The 15,253-nt window shown below is 40.7% G+C and overlaps 1 protein-coding gene across 1 annotated transcript; it reads left to right on the forward strand.

Annotated features, from left to right (window-relative positions):
• Positions 1 to 60: 60 nt before the first annotated feature.
• On the forward strand, positions 61 to 1,193 carry LOC108141799. The gene is made up of 2 exons (XM_017265357.1): positions 61 to 583; positions 646 to 1,193. Exons 1-2 carry the CDS (start codon positions 425 to 427, stop codon positions 1,141 to 1,143), a joined length of 657 nt encoding a protein of 218 aa, XP_017120846.1. The 5' UTR covers positions 61 to 424; the 3' UTR covers positions 1,144 to 1,193.
• The last annotated feature ends 14,060 nt before the right edge of the window (positions 1,194 to 15,253 follow it).

A 15,253-nucleotide genomic window follows, 5' to 3' on the forward strand; every position in this document is an offset into this window, starting at 1 on the left:
AATCCATAGCTGACCCAAGTTAACGAGCGACACGCCCGACCAGTTTTTTGCTTCCTATTCATTGTCTGCGGCAATCTCGGTCGCTGATTAAAAGTTGCCCGACCGCCTGCAGCAGCAGCAGCAGCAGCAGCACCAGCAACAGTTGCATGTTGCAAGTTGCAAGTTGCTGGCTGCGGTGGACCACTTGGGTGACTATCACTTTTGCAGCTGCAACGGCCACGGCCACGGTTGACGGAAGCGACTGCAGAACTCAAGTACGTGTAACAACCTTAACCCTAAAGCGGACGAGATGGAATGGGCCATGTCCGCTCACTCGAACCACTTGATACCCAGTTGAACCCAATTTGTTGATATAACATTTCGCTGGAAAAGCGCACAATGGAAATTATGCGAGTCGAGTGGTAATGCAATACTTTCTATTTCAATGCTATGGTTACATCAACTGCCCGTCCTAGGCCCAATTGCGAATCTTTCACTTTTGGGCTCGCGCTCTATAAAAGCCAGTTGTCAGATGGCAACCATTCGCATTGCCAAACAGAGATCCGGCCAGCTAGCCACGGCCATTAACAAGATGTGGAAATTCGTAAGTTCAGTGAGTGAAAAGGGGTAGTCTCCAAAAGTTTAAATACCAAGTGCCATCCGTAGCTACTGATTTGCAGTATTCAGCTGATTTGCGCCTCGGAGCACAGTGGCGAAGGATATGGCGAGAGTTACGGCTACGGCGGAAGCGGAAGCGGAGGAGGAGGAGGAGGCGAAGGTCACTACCAACATCATCACCATCACACACCCACCACATACTCGGAGATATCCAAGCACGTGCCCGTGCACGTGATCGAGAAGGTGCCGCTGCCCATTCCCCATCCGGTGGCCGTTCAGGTGCCCAACGTCATCCGGCTGCAGATCCCGGAACCCTACGCCGTCCACGTGCCCGTCCAGCAGGAGATCCAAGTGCCTGTCTACAAAATAGTGCCCGAGATAACCGAACGCAAGATACCCTACACCGTGGAAAAGCCATATCCCGTGGAGGTGGAGAAACCCTATCCCGTCGAGGTGATCAAGCAGATCAAGATTCCGGTGCCGAAGCCATACCCTGTTCCCATTACCATCTACAAGCACGTCCTGCAAAAGGATCACGGCTGGTGATGACCGTTGTCGTGGCTTGTTAGTCGTTAAGTTTCAGGATGCCTACTCAGATCCGAGAGTATTATCTTACGAGGTTAACAAGTACCTAATAAATACTGAGTTTAAGATACAACGTTGACTTTTTAATTCGAATTCTTAGCCGGTTCTAGCCAGTTCACAAAAATTTGCCTACAATAGAGATATAGTCTTGTTTGTCTTTTCAGAAAATTTAAGTTTTTGGGTATGGTTTTTCATTATGGTTAAGACTTGTTAATTTATAGTGTAAATATGTATTAACCATTTTCAGCAACTTTGGAGCACCACCAACTTTCCAATAAAATGCCTTTCAATGTCTTATTGCAAGTATCATAATTTAAGATAAACTTCACTTAAAACTTTTCTTATTTGAAGCAAAATTATAGAAAGTCAGATACTATAGAAAAAAGTAAGCAATATGCTAGCAAATATCTTAAGACAACAATGTTAAAATATAGCTATCGGTAAGATTTTTACATCCATCCAGAGCGTTTTATAATTTCAGTCAGCTGTTTTCAACGCTATAAAAGAGACGTTACTGCCATCTAAAGATACAAAGAACTAAAAAAAAAGCTTTTAGCTATTCAATTTTGGAAATGGGTGTTTTTCTTGGCTGAATTCATTTCCAAAACTAAAAATTTTCTTGACGAGAAAGCGAAAGTAGAACCCGAGGCGAATGTCAGTTACATGTAGACTCTACATTTTCGAAAGGGAGAAAAGCTTGGCAAACTTTTCCTGCCAAAGCTAATTTCCGGAACACTTTAGAGAAAAGCTTTTTTTTTTTGAGCAGTCCTCCTTTATCATGGCGGCAAAGTGCGTATACACACGCTAACCAACACACTCGCACAACTGACATACCTCGCAGGTTCGTTAAACTTTTGCGAATTGATTGACGCGATGTGGGAGAGTGTAGGGCAGGTTTTCCTCAAACCGATGACGTGCGCACACTCCACACCCACCCAACCTTTCGCACCTGGTGAGGTTTTATATCCTGTATGTCCTTGACGGAGACAAACACTGGACTGGCGAGGAACTTTCCGCGATTGTCAATGATTTCCATTTGTTCCACCCTCCCGACAGAGCAATTTCCACCCGTAATTCTTACCAGTCCGTACAGTAGTCAGTGAGTCAGTCATTCAGTCAGTCAGTCAGTCAGTCATTCAGTCAATCAAGCGCAGCTGCCGCAAATTATTTATGCACAACTTGTAGCTCCACACACGCACACGCCTGGTGAGCAAAATGTATCCACAGGATGTGGCTCTGCAACTCCCATTTATATGATATACCCGTGTGGATGGATGTGTGCACAATGTGTTTGCCTACGTGTCGGGAACTTTAATTTTATACACATTCGCAGCCACATTCACATTCACATCCACAACCACATCCACATCCACAAACACAGAGACACACATGCTAAAATAGTTTATCCATTTGTTCTTCAAATCTTAGCTTTCCTATTATTTTTAACACAACTTGCAAAAGTTTTGTCTTAGCGGAAGCAGAGTAAATGGAAAGTAATAGAAATTGCCAGAATGCTTGCATACATTATTCTAGGTAAAATCAGCAAAACTTTTTCGTAATTAAATTTTGCCCCTCCCGTGGAAACCATTGTTCGTTTCCATTTTCCGATGGAGCAGGTTCAGGTGGAGCTGGCATTTAATTAATTATGAAAATATTCCAAATGATTCTTTGTGGCTTCGCCTGCACGCGTAAACATTTGTTTTTACCAACACAAAATCGTCGAAATGCAATTGTTGATTTATCCCCATTGCGTTTCTGTACGGTGTCGTTTGCTTCATTCATCAATTCATTTAAAATGTTGGTAATTGCACGCCTGTTGAAACGATAATTTACATACCCAGCGTGGTTTTGAATGGTCATTTGGCCAGTACATTTGTGCATATTGCAGTTGTCAAGCCTCGGGTTTTTTGGTAATTACTGTTTAGCTATCCTTTGATGGGTTGATTCGCCCGAATCACATTAGGCCAACATTTTCTCTCATTTTCTCTTCTTTTAAATGATTAAAGTTTCACATGATTTTGTGGATGGATGATTTACCGTAGTTATGTTTAAGACTTGTAATTTATGACTAATTGCCTAGTTATGATAGTAATGTTATTGATTAAAATGGGTAATTTGGAGGCAATATTCGCAGTAAATGGATGATTTTCTAAACTTTAAATTAATAAATAATGCTGATTTATAGGGCCTGCTGGCCTAGTGAAAAATACGAATACAATATCCTGACAATCCGTAGCAGGTGAATGAAATTGTCGTTCATAAATTACTGTGCCACAGCTCTTGAAAGCCCATTACTTGGCTATACGTTTGATGTCACAATGGGCGGGCCGAACGCCCCCGACGATTACCACTTTCTTAGGCCACATGTGGCAATTGAATCTATCTGGTCTAAGCCCCAGCATAATATGCGAAAGCCAAGCCTCAATTCCGACTCCCCTGTCTATCCAATCGATTGGCGCATAAAATGCAAATTAAATTGTCGGAACATTTGGTATTACAGCAGCCAAAGCTCTCAGCCAATGAGCTTAGCCAAAGTCTGGCAAACAAATTTACAATGCTAAGCCCATGTGAGGGCTGGCGAAGGGCGGTGAGGTGAGGTGCGGTGAGGTGGGTGCGGGGATACATACAAATGTACAGATGTGCCGGGAACTCGGGAACTCGGTGCTCGACTAAAGGGGGAAACTTTTGGATTCGTGGAATTAATTTAAGTTAATTGATTTTTCTGCCAGAAGCTCTGCACGTGCAAGACTTGTCCGCACGCAGACAGACAGGCAATCGAAGAGGAAATGGAAAATGCGGCGGGGGGAAAACGAGGGACGAGCGACGAGGTCGGAAATTGACAAGTGCCTCGAGTGTTGAGTTGTAAGGGAAATACGTTTCCATGCCTTATTCACATTAACGCCCAGTTTTCCATTGAGACATCATACTTGTCGTCCTGCCTGACAGGTAGACGAGGATGTCGACGCTAGATGGAAATCTAGGAGCGCCCCATTTCCCATTTTCCAACTGCCACATCTGGGGTAAAAATAGCGCCGATCTGCCCGCCTGCGTTCGATGGCTAAAAGCAGCGGCTAGAGCATTACTAACGCCGAATTAATCAATTGCCCAACGAATCGAGTTGTCTTCACATTGTTATTTTTAAGCATTTCAAAGGCTGCACTGGCAGAAAAACAGAGCCTGCTGATTTTCCTGTCTAATGTGGTGTGAAGTGGTGTGAATGCATGAAGTCCTTTGATGGGGCGGTATTGGATGGCACTGTGAAAATCCCTCTGGCCAGTTTATTGATTGGCACAGTCACTTGTCCCTGTTCTCAATCCCAATTTAGTCTCTGTTGGCAATGAGCTAATGGTATACATAGTTTTCCTTCAAATCCGTTTAACTTTATCTTGTATTTTCAATGAAAAATGAGCACTATACGGAAACCCATTTCTTTTAGGCGCCAAAAATATCCTTTACTGCAAGCACTTCCCCGTCAAAGTCAAGAACGAGCATTAAAAATTGTATACAAATATGAATCAATGTCGAATCAAAAATCCAAAGCCAATTTCTCTTCCCTTTTCCTGGATAAAAGCCCGGCAGAAAGTGAAATTGAATGGTGAAGAGGGGCCGCACTAAAGTCATAAAAGTCGCGTGGACCAAATTAGGAGGAATTCTCGCCTGTTTGTGGAGGAGAGCAAAAGGAAGGAATGCTCCTGCCTCCTCCCGCCCTCTCCTCGTACTTTATGTGCACAACAATTTTAAATGACTTTGAGGAGGCGACCCAGAACACACTGGCATACAGACAGTCACGCAGATACATACAGACACACAGGAGCAGCAGCCGAAAGTAACAGATAAGATTAGACACCCAAGCCAGTGACAACAGGCGTCGTCAAGATGGCGCTCCACGCCCACATTGCGTATGCGCGCTCTTCTACACTGTGCGAAAATATCTCTCCAAGCCACACGTTAAACGCTCCGAGGCAAATATAGGAATTATCGTCGGTTGTTCCTGTTTCACCTGTCACAATACACAGTGAAAAAATCAATATAATATAAATAAACATTTTTTCACATTTTTGGTTTTGAACTTATTTGTTTTAAATTGATTTCCGAAACTCTTTCTCTGAGAGACAGAAATAAGTAACAACTATCAAATGAATTTGTATACTATTTTTACAGCAAATAGATACTATACTATACTATACAAAATTATTTTAAATATAGTAAACATTTTTAAAGTTTTGCAAAAAAATTTTTTCGGATAATAGCATTTATTTCTTTCAGTGACAGCCCAAAAGCGAGTCAAGGTTAAGCTCCAAAATCGCTCGAAACGAAACGAACCTCAGCCATCAAAGGCAGCAATGTTTTTTCCTCATTTTCTTTTTTGCGCCTTTTCCTTTTCCTTAGCTCCTTTTTTTTTTTTTGTAGCCGATTTTGTTTTGTTTCGGATGCTGCGCGTGGCAGGGAAAACAGCTGGCTGGCTCGTAATGATTACGAGACTTTTATGGCAGAACGAACGCTGCACACAAAGCCCCAAAAAGGGTCCCAAAGATGGCAAAAGAAGCAATCCTCTGTACCTGGATTCCGCCCACTTCTTGTGCCACCCCGCACTCTATCATTCGCACATCGTTGGCCAAAGTTCGGAAGCGTTTATTGGAAAGCCCCCGCCCAGGGAGATGGAATAAAGTTAAGCGATTATGAGCGCCGCCTAGAAGTAGGCAACTTTTTCTTCTTCCGACCAGAGAAGAGAAGTAAGGGTGAGTGTTTCTGTTCTGCAAAATAAATATACACCATTAAAAGTAATGTACAAAATGTTAAATAAAACGTTTAAGATTCTGCTTCAATTGCTGAATTCCAGCAAAATCAAATCGCTTGCGGCTCAGGTGAAAGAAAATTAAGTGTGCTGAAATTTTGTGGCTGCAAGTGGATGGTCTACTTTCCTCCTCCCCCCCCAAAGTATCGTGCAAGATTTATGCCCGAAGCTCGTGCTTATGGTGTCGCAAAAGGTTTGTTTTCGTATACCATTCTATTTCACATTTTGTCTCCCGTAAATCTGGCGCCACCTTGCTGTCCTGTCTATTACCGAAATTGTGTCTTAGTCCCTCCATCTCATTTGCCGCGTGCCGACGCTTTTGGGTTGCGTGCAAAAATAGCCCAAAATAAAAATATATGAATGAGAAAATATTTGTGCAGAGGCGCATAAATCACAAGAACGCAAACACGAGCACAAACACCCTATATTTTTGGGATATCAAGTATATAGTATATTGTACTTAATGGCTTTGCATTTGCCAAACTATTTAAATATTATTCCAAATGAAGGGCAAACCAAAAGCCCGACTTCATATCCGATTCTTCGTTTGCGAGCCACCCTCCCCGGCCCCAAGCCAACCGCATCCCAAGGTCGTTCAGTTCGAAGTGCGTTGTTATCATTCGGATATTTGCATAGGGCTTACCAACATTATGATGCCGCATATACATATATATGCACAGACTTCTGCCATCGGTGCCTTTGGTGTGATGAGAAGGCATTAAAATCCAACCTTGAGAATGCCAGACACGTATTCTCATTTCTCCGCCCACCAGAGATATATAGGCAACTCATAGTGACAGACATCTCTGTTTGGGCTTTAAATTCGGTTGTTTAAGGTTTGGTTTGATATGGTAGTGGGGTTTTGGGGCTGGAATGCAAGCCTTTCGGCTACAAGATCCCTTCAATTTACCGTTTGAACGGGTTTCATTAGTTCGGATTAGCTGATCAATGTTCCGTATCCTGGAATACTCTACCATTGTATTAATAAGTCAATTTTTTAAGCTGATTTATCAATTCGTTAGCAAGCTCTAAAATTACCCACCAAATGATCAGATATAGTTTTTAAGCTTGGAAAGCTGTGGAAACTTTTTAACCGTTTTTAGCTGAGTTGTTAAATTGGTTAGAAAAACTTTAAATATCCCCACAAATGGTTAGACATTTTTTCTTGGAATTGTGACAGCTCTAATAAATACGTTATAATTTAAGTATCCCAATAATAGTTCAGATCTTTTTTCTAGCAATTTTTGTTAACGCCTAAAAAGCTTAGGAAGCTAGTAAAACTAGAAATAAAGGTATTTGGTTTAAAAAAAAGTAAAAGCCCCTTAAGCTAAGGTTTAAAATGTTAAATTTCCCAACAAATGTTTCTATTTTTTTCTCGGATCTTTCAGCTCAGGCAGCTCAAAATACAAGTACTCTATGTTATTTAAAAAATACTCGCTCATAATAGCAGTAGGTATGCAAAGTCGTTCCAAAAAAAATTGTAAAATCCCAAAAAGTGCTATAATTTTACCCCAGTAAAAGCCAATTTCAAAGTATGTTTTATGTTTATGTCGTCTGTCCCTTTGAGATCCCAGATCCCCGAGCGTGGGAAATCAATGCTGAGGTTGGGAAGAAGGAATCCTTCGAAGCGGGCTCTCTATAAAAAGGCTCGCGAACTGCGTCCTTGGCCAGAGTTGCCAGCTACTTTTCGGAGGCACTTCACCTTCACATCGGCCCCGCCACCACTTTTCACTTTTGGCGCTTTCTCTGCTTTCTCCGGTGCGGTGCCAACTATCAGTGGTGAGTGAAAATCGCTGATGCGTGGCACGGTAGGAGGGGAGGGGGGGAGGCAAAAGTGGGGGCGTGTGGGAGGGAGCCCCAAGCGAGCGAGGAAAAATACATTTTTGCACTGAAATAGCAGCTAAAAGGTTGTGTTCGTGACCTTTGCCAGGCGTTTTATGGTTGTCTCCAGCGTTCAGTGCCTGCGATTGCTTTGCCTTGCTGATTTGGCAGCCTCACACTTCCACACACAGGGAAAGCAGGCGTGGCAGGACTCCTGCTAGTTAGAGCTCTCTGGGAAACGTGCCACAGCTTAGACACTCGCTTGCCACGCACATTTCCTTTGTGTGCCCCCCCTTCTACCTCCATGCATGTACAGTGGAGATTTCCTAGGTTCTCCTTTAAAAGCATTTGGGGATTTGTGACACAACATTATAAAAGCAAACATTCTATAAACCAAGGCAGAAGAAAACTATTTAATATTCTACAAAACCATAAACAAGCTAATTATATACAATACAATCTTAAAAACTATTTAAAACCTATGGTTTTTTAAATACTTATACTTGTACTCTAATATTCTAGGTTTTTTTTTGAAAACACTTTTATAGCATCACTAGTTGAATGTATTGAATTAATAAAACGTGCAATTTAATTACTTTACAAATGACAGCATTTTTATACAGCCCACTTTACTGAGAGACTACTCAGATCTTGCACTTTGGAAAATTAGGTCATTGATTAGTAAAGAGCTTTAATTTTTATTTTTGCAATTCTATTGTAGATGCTCGGAGAATTTTCTTTGCCATTTGCTCGCTGACTTGCCTCCGGCCACTGGACCAGCTACTGATGCAGCTCCAACATTGCGTATACGCAACGCTAGAGCAAATATAAAGTGACAAATTCACCTAGGTCGTCAGAGTCAGCACACTAAATCCTGCAGCCTTTGACCTTTCTCTTGCATCTCGAGCAGAAAAATGTGCGACTGAAATAAAGAACGACTAAACCTGATAGTATAAAAGCAAACTTTTGCAAGGACAAATAGAAGAAAATGAATGACGAAAGTGAAAATTTGCTTAAGACAGGCGAAGGTTCATCTAAAATTTAAAATTAGCTTGTAATAATAATTGTATGACTTAAAAAGTGTTTTTTAAATATGTAATTTTAATCTTAGAAATCAACATTTTATCTAAACAAGATTTTATGAGTATTCCTAATAAATTATCTTTTAATCTCCAAATATTCGTGAAATAAATAAATAACTTTATTCAACCTAAATATATGCGTCAGTCAAATGGAAAAAAAATTGTAATTTTTAGATGCATATCGAAAATATATATATTGAAACCCTTTTTCCATTGAACTCTTTTGCCTTGTGAACATACTCTTTTAAGCTATTTGTTAGCTTGTTATTCTTGTATAAACAAAATCATTTTAGTTTGAACCTATAATGTAAAGTCATCCTTTTGCAACATTCTTGCTTTACCATTTCAATTTTGGCAACCTATAATTTTAAGTTTTGGCAAGGGATATTTTACCTTACCATTTCGATGTTGGCAACAAACAGCTTCGAGTTTCAGGTACGGAATATTTTATTTATACTCGAGCAGAGAGTGGAATTTATTTGTTGTGTCCTGCATCAGCTCAATAATTCATAGTTCCTGTTCAGAGTACGCTTCTGTGACAAACTTTTTGTGACTCGAAATTGGTTTTGTTCAAATTTATTGCCAGTTCAGGGTCCACAGTTAGGTCATCCATACACACAACCATCGCCAGTCAACGAAACCTAAAATTGCATTTCCTAATTGATGTCGAGCTCTGAGTGCCGAAAAAGCAAGCGACGCATGTTCAGCAGCTCAACGTTGGCTGATGGCCGATGGCTGATTGATTCGGGTTCAATTGGTTCCGGACAAGGCGAGCAATGCCTGTGGGGGAGCCCTTTGAAAAACTAAATCCCAGTCCCCGGCTTCGCATTGTTCCATTTGCTGCTGTTGTCACCTCTGACTTAGTCACACACACATGATTGGCCCAGAAGTGAGGCGCCTTGTGGGCCATTAATGGCTTTTGCACCACCTCCTCAGAGGGCTCCTCTCGCCCATTTTACGGCCTTCACGCGACGGGATCCTGGTTATGACTGGCTCCGACCCTGGTAATTGATATTAAGACAAAACGAGCCTAATGGGATGCCACAAACAAACAAATGTGCCAAGTGGATTTATTTTTAGCCAGCCAAAAATTTCTGCTTCGATGTGGCAATAAGTTTTTATGATCTTCTGAAATTACAAAATATGAAGAGGCTTTCGCCGCCCAAAAAGACTAAAGTCTGGCCAAAGAAATATAAAAAAGAAAACGAAAATGAAAGTGAAGAGTGGTGTGCTAAACTCGGGTACATAAAATAATTGAGGTAAAATACTGCGAAGCCGATTATCAGTCCATCGTATAAATTTCTTGAGCCTCATAGATTGCACGAAATCTTTGCGTAAATCAATAGCAGGAATCTAGGGAATGGAACAACCGCTGGAAATAACCCTAAAGAACCCAAATAACCGTCATAACTCACACAAAATCAATTTGCAGAAAACAAAACTCTCCCCAAATAAATCACAGGGTCGCAGTAGAAAAATGCTTACATAAACGAAAAGAAAAACCTTAAAGCTTGCCAAAAGGAAAATGGAGGCAGAATGAACGGAAACGGAAAAAGTTGCGAATAAATGGAATTATATCCTTGGCAATGGCTGCAGTCGAGCAGAAATGATCAATTGCTGCAGGCAGGACGACGAATGCTTAAGGTAAGTCAAATGAGGATAAAGCTGGGGATGGGGAAGGTCTGAAAGTAACTGACGTTGCAGTACACGGCTAAAAATATTACCCAATTGGGTAATTGATTTGTAAGTAATTGAGATTGTTTTTATACCCTTGCAGAGGGTATTATAATTTCAGTCAGAAGTTTGCAACGCAGTGAAGGAGACATCTCCGACCCTATAAAGTATATATATTCTTGATCAGCATCACTAGGCGAGTCGATCTAGCCATGTCCGTCTGTCCGTCTGTCCGCCCGTTTATATGCAAACTAGTCTCTCAGTTTTAAAGCTATCTGCATGAAACTTTCCCAAAAGTTGTCTTTCTATTGCAGGTAGTATATAAGTCGGAACGAGCCGGATCGGACGACTATAGCATATAGCTCCCATAGGAACAATCGGAAAAATAAAGGAAAAAAAATTATAACTTTGCTGTTTTTTAATTTTTTGTTTAGTTCTTCGACATTTAGTAATGGTTAAATATTTCCGATTTACGGTTTAAATTTCATCAAAATCGGACGACTATAGCATATAGCTCCCATAGGAACAATCGGAAAAATAAATGAAAAAAAAATTATAACTTTTCTGTTTTTTAATGTTTTGTTTAGTTCTTCGACATTTAGTAATGGTTAAATATTTTCGATTTACGGTTTAAATTTCATCAAAGTCGGACGACTATATCATATAGCTCCCATAGGAACAATCGGAGAAATAAATGAAAAAAAATTATAACTTTTCTGTTTTTTAATTTTTTGTTTAGTTCTTCGACATATGGCAATGTTTAATTATTTCAGAATTATGGTTTAAATTTTATCAAAATCGGACGTCTATATCATATAGCTCCCATAGAACTAATAAAAATATATAAAATAACTATCTAATAATTGAGCTGCAAATCATCATAGCTTCACTGTTTTTCAGTATATACTGAAGTAAATCATAATTTAAATGTTTTCAAAAGTATTTAATTCATGCAATAGCTGCAAGGGTATATGAACTTCGGCTTGCCGAAGTTTGCTTTCTTTCTTGTTACAAATGGCATACACATGTCACTAAATTTTATTTTATTTTTGTATGTTTTGAATATACTGTTGTTAACTAACAAATAGTATCTAGTTTCTATTTCCCTTACGAGCCCTAAAAATTTAACAATTATACAAGATTACATTTATTATTTCGGCCACTTTTAAATTGGGATATATAATAGTTAATAATATAAAAACATTTCCTAAATAAACAACAATTCCCTGTTAAAATATTTGAAATAAAATTCATAACAAACCATTAAGCTCACATTTGCTTCTCTTAGTGCACCAAAAACCGATATGCCAGTGAACCATGCGAGTGCATGCCAGTCAGGATTGCAGCCTCCAGGAAAAGTTGGCAAGAGCACTGGGTGATGGCTGTCCCATGACGATGCATCACTGGCAGCTGTGGTCTGGGCAGCCTTTAAGCCTTTTTAGTGGCTGCTGGTCCGAGCCGATAAAACGCTTGACTGCCGCCACACGTCACCATTCCGCCAGCGACTCGAAGGGACAAAGTTGGGGCAATTTATGCGGGGGCTCGGTTCAAGTCCCGATGGCCAGACGCTAATGAAGCAGGCCCAGAGCAGAGCAGCAGGCCCGGTCCGGCCGCAGGCCAACCCCTAATCCTTGACACGTGTTGGCCAACAAAGACAGACGGCGAGGGGGACAGATCGAAGGGAAGTTGCGGGCCACAAACAGACTGCTAGGCATTTGAAATGCGTTCCCACAATTATGGAAATGTTATAAATAGCTAGTGGAGCACACTGGCCGCCATTTGAATGCCCTTAAAAATTGTATAAATCGATGACTGTCTATGAAAACAACAAAGTCCAGAGACCTCTTGAAAAAAATACCCTCTTTAGAGTGTATAAAAAGGGACATGCTAATGGGAACGAATTTGGCCGTCATCATGACAATTTGAGTACTGGGAATGTAGAGGAAGAAAAAATGGTCATCAGACGCGACGCAAAAGGAAAACAGACAACAGGAACAAGAATACAAAAATTAAAGAAAAAATGTGTTGCAAACGTAGGGTTCACAAGGTTGTGGACCAATTTTTCGGGCCCTGAAAACCAATAAAACAAAGAATGGAAAACCGCCGAAGGGAAAGGACACGAATAACAAATGAAAGACGGCTGAAATCTTTTGCGGAAAAGAATACAAATGTTGCAAGTGTTTTCTGAGATATGCAAATATATGTTCACGTTTCCTGTACCGTATTAATTAATTGGATTTCCAATTCAATTTTAGGACTCCTTTGGTTTTCTCTGCCAAGTCCAACTTAGATAATCCAATCTGCACTGTGGCACGCTCTTGGCTCAATTTGCCGAATCATTTGCAATCGGCCAATTGGCCATCCCGCCATTTGTGACCCTGTCTGCGTCCCTGTGCTGCCAACTGACCATATATCTTGGCCATGATTGCTTTTCAATGCGTTTGGCGAATGCTCCAAGGCGAGGACAAGGGGGCGAGTTTGAAAGCTTGGCATTTGCCAAAATTCCTCTGTTTGTCCGCTGTCTCTGAGGGGGAGTTCAAGGACAGTTATGACCCACAATGGCCCGCTCCACCCCATTCTGCCCCCATTCAATCCTTCGCTACGGCTTGTGGTTCTTTTTTGTTCGCCATGGTCATGACGTTTTATCAAAAAACGCTAAAATGCGTCGCAGCCCGAAAGTAGGCAACGCTTATGGGGGTGAGGCATTTGTTCAGTGCCAAAAATAACAACCAAATGAATGACGCATATTACATGAAATGCTCTCTATAAATGGCCAAAATGAGGATGCAGCCCCCAAGCTGAGAGGGGGCGTGGCATAAACAAGCCAGCTCGTTTGCTGCGGAAATGCAGCTGCCAGAGAAATAAAGATGGCCAACGGAATGGAAGGAGGACCAGTGAAATGCGCAGCTAATTGCGTACTCAAAGGATAAAAGAAGGGAGGCGGGGTTGGTGCTCCATTAGTACTTGGTAAGAGAAAACCAACAGCAAAAAGTCTGTTAAGTATAAAAAGTTGTATGTACATATAGAGTTTCCAAATTAGTGGAGATGAAAAGAGAGACTTTAAAAATATATTTTAAAATACCTTAAATCACAATCCATTTAGATATAAATTAAAGCAAATAATATAAAAATGTCAACTCAGTTTATGCCTTACTAAACATAAATATAAAATTACTTTTATTGCTTTTTTTTGAGAGTTAGAATTTTTTAATTTAGTTCAGTTTAATTTTCCACTTGAAGAGTTTGTAATTTATATTTATTTTCCAGCCCTTTTAAAGTTTTTAAAACACAATTCATTTTTAATGATCAAAGGAATGCATGTTGAAACAGCTGTTAATATATATATTGGATTTTCCCTCTCATTTAAAAATGCAATCGACATAGATTTTCCCTCTTAATTAAAATAAAATTACAGAGGAGAAAATGTATTTCCAAACAAATTTGTTAAAATTTTTACATCCTTTTAAAAAACAATATTAACAAAATTTTGCGGTCCACCTGAATATCGATTAATTTTAATGAATGTTCATTAACGATTCTACTGCATTGTGGTTAAGGGTTAACTTAATTGAAGAATGTGGAATGATGAACATAATCCGTTTTCGACTCTCCATTAAAAGAGTTCTCATGTTCTTTCCTGTCGTCAGTTGCCATCCGCCTGTTACAGATAATGCGCAGAAAGAGCGACTTTCGCAGTTTAAATTACATTATTAAACTCATTCGAAAGAGGGAGAATTTTCTGCGGCAAAGTTGGGCCATTAAGCGTTGCAACAAGCCATCAGCTAGCCACTGCAGCACGAACATTTTGGGCCAACAAAAGGGAGCAAGTTTTTACTTTCGGGTGACCTCTCACCCCTCTCAACCTCCCTCCTTGCTGACCACCAGTCAAAAACTGCAGCGGAATCAACAACACTGACAACTGCTGACTGCCAACTATGCTGACGACGTAAACAGAAACTTTCAGCATCGCTGAATTTTTGCAGCTTCGGCTTTGTATGTTGTTGAGCCCGCTTGTTGCATGTTGCAATGTGTCAGCAGCACGCCCCCTTGACCCCCTAGCCCCTTAACCCCTGCCTGCGTTTGACAAACGCCGCCATTGACGTCATTGGAGTTAACCCTTGGCCAGGCCCAGCATTTAGACGCACAGGTGGCTGGCGTGGGCGGGTTCAGTCAGCTCAGTCAAAGCTGCAAAAATGCTTTTGTGGCTTAACCCACCGCGTCCGGGTGCAGCAATCGAAGCGTGCCAGGAACACGAGGCGTAAGCTCGCCCTTAAGCCCCTTTTCGCCCTCCACTCCCTCCACTAGCCTCACAATCAGTGGGAGTACCATTCCGCATAGGCATACGCATCCCATGGAATTTTTCAATTTTTCTCGAAAAAACAGGCATTATTTAAAGCCTGTCAACAAATGCAGCAGACCCAGATAATAACCCGCAAAAGGCTTTAGACATAAAGCGATCAATTCAACCACTGCCAAGTGAACTGCAAATAGTTTCACATTTTTAGCAAGTATTTATTTATTTATCATTTTAGCACTTGAAGGTAAACTTGTATTTTTATGTTCTGTTCACAAAAGTGGCAGTATTATTCTTGATCCTTGTTATTATTATTTATAACAAGCTACAAGCAAACAGTGGTTTACAGCAGCTTTAGCAACGGCAGGGCTAAGAGATTTAAGAGATTTGTTTGTTTAATAATAT

This window comes from Drosophila elegans, unplaced genomic scaffold, assembly GCF_018152505.1.
Source record: "Drosophila elegans isolate 14027-0461.03 unplaced genomic scaffold, ASM1815250v1 contig_814, whole genome shotgun sequence".
NCBI classification, from domain to species: domain Eukaryota; kingdom Metazoa; phylum Arthropoda; class Insecta; order Diptera; family Drosophilidae; genus Drosophila; species Drosophila elegans.

What these genes read in the sequence shown, in the direction of transcription:
- LOC108141799 (XM_017265357.1), top strand. Translation starts at nt 425, where the DNA reads ATGCTATGGTTACATCAACTGCCCGTCCTAGGCCCAATTGCGAATCTT. An exon ending in TTAACAAGATGTGGAAATTC is followed by an intron (nt 584 to 645) that starts GTAAGTTCAGTG and finishes TGCCATCCGTAG; the next exon opens with CTACTGATTTGCAGTATTCA.